The sequence below is a fragment of the Cornus florida genome, unplaced genomic scaffold, assembly GCF_030987335.1.
Source record: "Cornus florida cultivar Cherokee Brave unplaced genomic scaffold, ASM3098733v1 CherokeeBrave_3.0.0_Hap2_Chr04, whole genome shotgun sequence".
NCBI classification, from domain to species: Eukaryota; Viridiplantae; Streptophyta; class Magnoliopsida; order Cornales; family Cornaceae; genus Cornus; species Cornus florida.
Genome location: NW_026775574.1, coordinates 13,667,903 through 13,677,214, shown reverse-complemented (window position 1 = coordinate 13,677,214; position 9,312 = coordinate 13,667,903). Strand labels below are relative to the sequence as shown.

The window sequence follows — 9,312 nt, the reverse complement described above, 5'->3', positions numbered from 1 at the left end:
ACCAATGTAGACAAAAATTCAACACAATAAGAGCACTGTACAAAGATTGCAAACAAATATTATCTGAGACTGGTGTAGAATACAACACTGGTATGATTGAGTTGGAAGCTGAAAGATGGGTTCGATTGTGCAAAGTTAGTATTTTAATACATGTCTACTTACCATACATAAAGTTAGTAATTAGTGATTTAGTATTAAAAGGGTTTGATGAACAATAATTGTAAGCTAATAACGTGTAGGTTCTCAAGTATGGCAGAAAATAAAAAAACAATGGTGAAAGAATTATGAACAGATGGTAAAGATTTTTGGGGATACACATGCTACTGGTCAGCATGTTCATCCTTCTACAAAAGCACCCAAACCTCACCAAGTGCTAACAATGTCTCAAGTGGCAACACATGAAGTTACAATTCATAATATTGAGGGTAATGCGAACATGACTGATGTAGAACGACCTAATGTAGGAGGACCTATTGACCTCAGTCCTACTCCCAAACCTGTAGCTAAGAAACCTAAGAAAGAAAGTTTTTCCTCCACAATGTCTCACGTGATGGCATGTTTGACTGATATTGGGAACGCGAAAGCTGATAAAATTGCCAAAGCCATAGCAGAATCATCTTCTAGTTGTCAACCATCTCGTGTTAAAGAAATGCCTGAAGTGACATCTCCCAATAAAAAAGGAAAAGAAAAATAAATGGATCCCCAACTTGAGGAGTACCTTAGGATCATCAACACATTAGTGGGGATTGATGATACCCATTATGCTAACATCATAAAGATGTTTGGTGAGGACAAGGTGTGGAGGGACATATTTATTCACATTCTTGATGAGAGGAAGGTTGGGTGGGTGATGAATTAGCATCTGTGATATATTCGCTATCTTACTTTTATGTGTTTTTGGATGACTGTTTTATGACTCTTTTTACATTACTGTTAGATGACTGTATTAGTTTTCTTTATCTACTGATTTTACATTACTGTTGGAAGACTGTATTTAATTCCTTTATCTACTGCTTTTAAATTAATGCTTGATAACTATTTATGTTCTATATCTATTACTTTTACATTATTGCTGGATAATTATATGATTTGATATGTCTTTTATCATTTTTTATAATTATTGGTGAATAACTGTATTATTTGTTATACATTTTTCTATTTTCCTTATATCATGAAGTTGTTTAATTTTTATTACAATAATTGCTTCTGTTTATTCTTAAATAGGATAGTAGATATGGATATAAGGACAATATTAACCATGTATAATGATGATGTTGATGAGAAAATTCTTGCATTGATCGCAACCGTATATGAGTACTATTATAAACTTTTTGATAAGCAACGTTGTAGGGATTTCATGTTACAAGGGGAAGATTATGTATTCGAGATTTTAAATGGACATGAAGATAGGTGTTATGAAAATTTTCTGATGTACCCCAATACCTTTAGGGCTTTGTGTCGTGAGTTGAAATTGTTAGGATTGAAAGATTCAATATTTGTAACAGTAGAAGAACAAGTTGCAATTTTCCTACTTACCGTGTCTCACAATGAAAGGAATCGTGTCGTTGCTGAAAGATTCCAATACTCTACATCTACAATTTCATATCACTTTCATGCTATCTTAAAGTTAATTTGTGAGTTAGGAACTAAGATTATTGTTCCCCCGGATTTAAATGAAATTCCTAAACAGATAAAAAACAATCCAAAGTTTTATCTATATTTTAAGAATTGTGTAGGAGCTATAGATGGTACCCATATCCATGTTGTAGTGCCAGTCAACCAACAAATACCCTTTCATACCCAAAATGTCATTGCCGTGTGTTCTTTTGATATGAAATTCACATACATTCTAGCAGGGTGGGAAAGGTCTGCTAATGATTCGAAGATTTTAAATGAGTGCATTCAGAATGAGGATTTGAATTTTCCATCACCACCCAAAGGTAAGAAAATTACCTTTCCATATTTATATTTAACATTAAAAATACGTTAATTTTAATACTTAACATGGCAGGTAAGTTTTATTTAGTGGACTCTCGGTACGCCAATCAACCGGGGTTTTTGGCCACTTTCCGAGGTCAACATTACCACATGCAGGAATATCGTAGACATGCTAAAGGACCGCGTGGTAGAGAAAAGGTGTACAATTTTAGGCATTCATCATTGAGAAATATCATAGAGCGATGTTTTGGGTTGGTAAAGATAAGATTCGCTATATTGAAGCAAATGCCCCCTTATCACTTTGACACTCAAGTTCTTATTGTCATTGCTTGTTGTACATTATATAATTTCATAAGATCCCAAGGTGAATCTGATGAAATTTTTTATGGTGAAACCCCTGAATCTTCTACTTCACAAAATGAACCTGATGTGGATGACATTGTTGAGGTCATCAGTGCTACTAATACACAGATGCGACAGATGGATATTTATCGTGATCGTTTTGCCAACCTAATTTAGGAGCACTGTAATCATTAATTATAATAATGTGTAATAGTGTGTCGGATTTTAATATGGATAACTGTAATAACTAATTATATTACGTAAATTAAACTCACATATATACAATATGGATAACTGTAATTGATAGGGACAAAAAAACCTAACCTACTTTGACTAGCCGCCAAACCTCTTCGGTGATCAATGATAATATTTTATTATTAGAGGTAACGATTTCCATGGATAAAAATGATGACAAATCTTATCAAGGATAAGATCTCCATAGGATAAGTTCCATGGGATAAGGATGATGAAGTTCACTTATCAAGAATAAGGGAAGTAACGATAAATAGGACGACGACTCGGGAATAAGGTACAACGAAAAAACTATTATTAAATCCCTGCCTTCCTTTTTAAACCTCTGGTGACTAACTTGATCGTCGGAGAGCTCTTGGCAGGCACCACACCGGTGCTGTCAAGGTTCATCGATTTTCTCCTCTTTCCCTTGCAGGTAAACGGTGTCATATCGGACCGTGCGGATTTCACCCTCAACAGTTGGTGCCGTCTATGGGAACAACGATTCCCTTGAATCAATTAATTACTCGGTTGGGTATATACGTTTGTGGTCCGGTATAGTTACCGAAAGAACACCGTCTAGGGATATGGTCAAAGGGTAGAGTCGGGTGAAAACCTAAACGTCCCAAACAACCAGACACAGCTTACAGCATTGGAACTGCAGGTCCAAACTCTGAGTCAGAGAATGGACCAGTTGATCCAACAAAATGCAATGCTCCTGCAACATCTTGTTCCATCGGTTCAACAAAACTTGCCACGACAAGATCTCTCAAATCCAAACGGAGGGAATGGGAATCTTGCAAAACAGGACAATCATCCCTCCCAAAATGAGACCGAAGTGGAACAAAGCCAGGTGAGAAACCGACATAGAGAGGTGGTACACCCATCTCTCCCACGGAATTCCTAACCTCAGGAAGGCACAGCTTTTTGTCTTAAGGAAAAGATAAAGAAAGTTACCTATTTCGACCTGCAAGTCAAGAATCTCAAGGGGAAAATGGAGGGTGTAATGTAGGCTATGAAAGGGAAAGGTCCTGTAGCCGTAAATGACCTGGTACAAAGGACCCACTTGCCGTTCAGCTTTGCCGTTATGAAATGTCCACTGCCTAGCAAGTTCAGGATGCCCTTATTCGAAAGCTTCGATGGGACCAAAGATCCCCTCGATCACCTGGAAATCTTTCAAGCTTTTATGCATTTATACGCCGTACCAGACGAAATTTTGTGCCGAGCTTTTCCCACTACACTTAAGGGATCAGCAAGAGTTTGGTTCAACAAGCTGAAGCCGGGAACTATCAACACCTTCGAAGAACTGAGTAAGCAATTTGTGAGCCACTTCATTGCAGGTCAGAGGCATAGGAGGCCAGCCACCTACCTGCTTATCATGAAGCAGCAGGAGGGTGAGTCGATCCGGGAATACATCACCCAATTCAACATAGAGATGTTGCAGGCAGAAGAGGTGGACGACAAGGTGGCCTTGACCGCTTTCATAAGAGGACTCCAAACCTCCAGATTCTTGTTTGCCCTATCCAAAGAACCTCCCACCAGCATGGTAGAGTTGTTGATCAGAGCGCAGAAACACATGAACACTGAAGACGTTATGAATGCACGGAAGGGAAAGGAATGAGAGGACAAGAAGAGGTCTGCCCCTCTCACCAGGGATGAGAATGATACCAGTTATAAAAGATCATTCTTCAGCCAAAACGATATGACATATAGTGAGGAGGACTCAAATAAGTATACCGATTAACAATTACCTCACAGCTAGAATTAGCCTTATCAAGTCATTCAAAATAAAGACTGGGGGCATCTCAGTTCATCATTTCACATGTTATTTTATTTTATTTTTCAATAAAGTCACTATCACCAATGAGGTGGATGACCCTCAATTTCTACGCAATAAAATATTATATTTTCAGTTCCCTACTACCTATGTGGTAATATTAAGCCAATAATAATCTATTTATCTCCAACTACACATTCTTCCCTTATTAAAGGGACAAGAAGCCGACTACTCCTTATATACAAAAGGGTGAGATAATTAAAACTTCCTTCATTTACTAGAGGAACGTGACGACTACTTCCCGTATTACAATGGATAGTAAATAAAGTCCTGTATTAAAAGGATCCGGGCTGAATGAATCCCGTAATCCATATCCCCGTACTATAAGGGATAGTAAATGAGTATCCTGTATTACCAGGACCCGGGCTGAATGAATCCTGTAATCCATATCCCTGTACTATAAGGGATGGTAAATAAGTGTCATGTATTACCAGGACCCTGGCTGAATGAATCCCATAATCAATATCCCCGTACTATAAGGGATAGTAAATAAAGTCATGTATTAAAAGGATCCGGGCTGAATGAATCCCGTAATCCATATCCCCGTACTATAAAGGATAGTAAATGAGTATCATGTATTACCAGGACCCCGGCTGAATGAATCCCGTAATTTATATCCCGGTACTATAAGGGATAATAAATAAAAATCCCTTCTTAAAGGGATGAGTAAAACTCGTAAAGTTTAATTCCCTTATTAAAGGAGTGATGACCTGAGTGAAGCTCGTACAATTCAGGAGAAGATTACTCAGGAGTATTAAAAATAGTACCCTGGGACAGAGTACCCAAGTGTACCAAAAATAGTAACTAGTGGCAGAGTACCCAAAGGTACCAAAAATAGTACCCAGGGGCAAAATACCCAAAGGAAGGGTACCCGTGGCATTGTTCCCGGGAATAATGCCGGGGGCAAAAAAAAAAAAAAAAATTATGCACTATTCATGTGAATAGTACCTGCGGGTACTATTCCAGGGCAAGAGAAAAAAAAAGTAAAAAAATTTATGTATTGTTCATGTGAATAGTACCCGCGGGTACTGTTCCAGGGCAAAAGAAAAAAAAAAAAAAAAAGGAGTGTTTCCTGTACTATTCATGTGAAGAGTACCCGCGGGAATAGTACCAGCGAGTACTATTCCAAGGTTAAAAAAAAATAATAATAAATTATTATTATTATTACATTCCCAAAGCTAGACGAGCAAGCTTGGGAATGGGGGGCAACTGATAGGGAAAAATAAACCTAACCTACTTTGACCAGCCCCCAGACCTCTTCGGTGATCAATGATAATATTTTATTATTAAAGGTAACGATTTCCATGGATAAAAATGATGACAAATCTTATCAAGGATAAGATCTCCATGGGATAAGTTCCATGGGATAAGGATAATGAAGTTCCCTTATCAAGAATAAGGGAAGCAACGATAAATAGGACGACGACTCGGGAATAAGGTATGAAGAAAAAACTATTATTAAATCCCTGCCTTCCTTTTTAGACCTCTGGTGACTAAGTTAATCGTCGGAGAGCTCTTGGCAGGTACCACACCAGTGCTATCAAGGTTCATCGATTTTCTCCTCTTTCCCTTGCAGGTAAACGGTGACGTATCAGACCGTGCGGATTTCACCCTCAACAGTAATAAATAATTATATCAGGACATCAAATATTAAATGTTTTAGTACTTGTAGGCACACTTATGTATAGGCTTGAAGGTAAGCAACCACAATGTGCATGTGGTAGAGGTCCTATGCATTTGTATAGGGCTCGAACTCCAAAAAATGATGATCGACAATTCTATAGGTGTCTAGCTCGAGAGGTATAGCTTTAATCTTTTAGGTGTTATTTCTGTTATTGTTTCCTAATTGTATAATTTATATTTCTTGTAGTCACATATGAATGCATTTATGTGGGTGGATAAGTTACACCAAGGTGCACAAGTTGAAGAACAGGTTCCAGCTGACTTGGACAGAGTCATTGCAATGATTCAAAATGAACAATGTAGATAGAAATACATACTCTTCCTAGGTTGTGGATGTCTTACTATCACAGTCATGTTTATTGTGATTATTTTCTTCTTGCTCATTATCATTGTTATTGAAAGATGAAGTTAGATAAACTTCCATCTTTTGTAATATATGACATGTAATAGGTATTTAGTTAATTTCCTGTGTTTCATTTGGTATGTAATAAATACTTAATTTTCTGTATTTGGATGACCTTGCTACTGAGAACTATAAATGCTATATTTTCAACTGCGTATTACTTGCTGTTGTTTTCTCTAATGTTGTTCATGTGTTTGATTTTGCACGAGGTCATTTACATTATAAATTTGCAACTTAACCTAAAAAAAGGTTAGATATATCTTGCTTACTACTTATAATTACTTCGTTCCTACCATGTGTTATTTTATTTTTCTCTAATGTTGTTCATGTGTTTGATTTTGCATGAGGTCATTTACACTCTAAATTTGCAACTTAGCCTAAAAAAAGGTTAAATATATCTTGCTTACTACTTGTAATTACTTCATTCCTACCATGTGTTATTTTGTTTTTCTCTAATGTTATTCATGTGTTTGGTTTTGCATAAGGTCATTTACACTCTAAATTTGCAACTTAGCCTGAAAAAAGGTTAGATATATCTTGCTTACTACTTCTAATTACTTCATTCCTACCATGTGTTATTTTGTTTTTCTCTAATGTTGTTCATGTGTTTGGTTTTGCATGAAGTTATTTATACTCCAAATTTACAACTTAGCCTGGAAAAAGGTTAGATATATCTTATTTACTACTTCTAATTACTTCATTCCTGCCATGTGTTATTTTATTTTTCTCTAATGTTGTTCATGTGTTTGGTTTTACATGAGGTCATTTATACTTCAAATTTTCAACTTAGCCTGAAAAAATGTTAGATATATCTTGTGGTTGTTGGAGTAATTTAGAAGGAGAACGGGTAATTTTACTTGGATTTGTGAATTAATTTTGTAGGCAGTGTCCCTTGTTGAATTGATTGAATGAAGATGATTTGAAAAGTTGAAATTGATTTTTGGTTGTTGAATGATAAATATATATGTGTTTCTTGTGTTTTGAAAATTTGAAAATGTCCATTTTTAAGGGGAAACCATGCCGGATTTTTGAAAAAAAAAATAAATAAAAAAAAAATTGAATTTAAACTTTGATTCCAAAAAGGCATGTGGTTGATTTTTGAAACTTGAAATGGATTTTTGAAAGAGTTTTGAAGTGTGGATTTGAAATGAAAAGAAATAAATTGTTAAATTGTTTTAAGAATCCAAGTTGTTTTAACATGCATAGTTTTTGACTTTGAAAAATATTGATTGATCAAATTTTGTGCTCTGTGATGCTGAAGTTGCTCTGATTATCTTCTCTCAAAAAGGAAGCGTCTATGAGTTTTCCAGCACCAAGTATGTTACTCATCATCTTACCCAGTCAATTTCAGATAACACCTATTCAATTAGTGTGTGTGTGTATAAATTGTGTATAGTTTATGTTCACTATAAGTATTGTAAATTGTGTATAGTTTATGTTCAGTGTGCTTCTACAAACTGCTCTTAGGTACTAAAATATATGCAGTTTTTCCTTATTGAGCAACATGGTTAAAACATGATCATTGCAATGACTTTGATGTGAAAATGATTGACAAAAACAATTCATGAAGGACACGGAAGTAAGTTGTGGGCAGTGGCACCAGTGGGATTTATAGGAAGCATGTGATACCCCTCAATTCTAGAGCCACGGGTGATCAAATCTGAACACAGAATACAAGGGATATCAAACAATTAATAGTTAAACAAGCATTTGAATACAAAAAGAATAATAAAGAAATAAATAAACAATAAGCTGAATGGAAACTAAATAATAAAACCTCATTTAAAAATCCTCAAATAAATAATAATTAAAAAACAAACCCATAATAAAATCATCCAATCCTCTGATACCAGTAATTATTTAAACCACAACTCGGGAATCCATACTGTGGACCCCTAATAATATCCTAACTGAAAAAAAAAAAAAAAAAAAAAAAACTGAACTAAAATAAATTCAATAACTAAAACATGAAAAAGAGTCCTACGTAGAGTCAGAAGAGTGAATGACTGACTATACTCGGCATGAACAATCTCTAAGACTGGAACTGTCGAACACTTGAAAAATAATGGTGGGTCAGGCCCACAAACAAGTTCTAATCTATTACATCCTAAACAGAGACTCGATATACGTACACATCCTAATTAATTCAACAATAACTGAATAGTCCGTATATAAATATATACACACTAAAGGAACCTCACTAGACTATAGGAGTTGTCTCAACCTGAATAGTAGGCAACATGCAAAACGCACATATAGTGAGCATGAGTACCTAGACTTACCAGGGTACATAACTACACTATATCTATCTACACATCCCTGACAATATACGCACCCTAACTACTGATCCTGAGACTTAAGCTCATATCATAGCGTATAATTATATATGTAAAATCCGTCATATCCAACCACCAAAATAAACTATCTAATTATTATTTTAATAATATGTCATCCAACTATTCTGTCGACCTGACACGAAATAAGTAGGACTTAACACTATGGTTAATCCGTTCCCTTATTAAAAATAGGTAGGACTTAACTCTTAAGTTAATTTGTCCTTAATATGCCCCCATCCCATAATGGTGCATTAATCCATATCATAACCAAATAAAAGTTTACAATCTAAGGATAATGTAAATAATATTTATATCTAATAATCCAAATAAACATGACATAAATCATATACACATCCTTTGCATTTACTTGAGCAAAAATATCAATTCTAAGTAACATGCATTTAATTTACATCACAAGAAATTAACATGCATCTCACCTAAATTGTACATCTCCATATTCTGATTAAATTAATTTAAATCTAAACAATTGATTAAAATAATTTAATCTAACAATATTTAATTAATTTATCCTTTTAAAATTA

General features: G+C 35.2%; 1 protein-coding gene across 1 annotated transcript; it reads left to right on the top strand.

Annotated features, from left to right (window-relative positions):
* The first annotated feature begins 694 nt into the window (after positions 1 to 694).
* LOC132304738 (protein ALP1-like) lies at positions 695 to 2,457 on the top strand. Its single transcript, XM_059802462.1, has 3 exons — positions 695 to 843; positions 1,225 to 1,940; positions 2,012 to 2,457. The coding sequence occupies exons 1-3, from the start codon at positions 695 to 697 to the stop codon at positions 2,455 to 2,457; spliced, it is 1,311 nt and encodes a 436-aa protein (XP_059658445.1).
* The last annotated feature ends 6,855 nt before the right edge of the window (positions 2,458 to 9,312 follow it).

Bases quoted from the DNA above. Each gene is read 5' to 3' on its own strand.
- LOC132304738 (XM_059802462.1), top strand. From the start codon at position 695: ATGGATCCCCAACTTGAGGAGTACCTTAGGATCATCAACACATTAGTG. The intron at 844-1,224 runs GTGGGTGATGAA...ATTCTTAAATAG, and splicing joins CTTGATGAGAGGAAGGTTGG to GATAGTAGATATGGATATAA. The intron at 1,941-2,011 runs GTAAGAAAATTA...TTAACATGGCAG, and splicing joins TTTTCCATCACCACCCAAAG to GTAAGTTTTATTTAGTGGAC.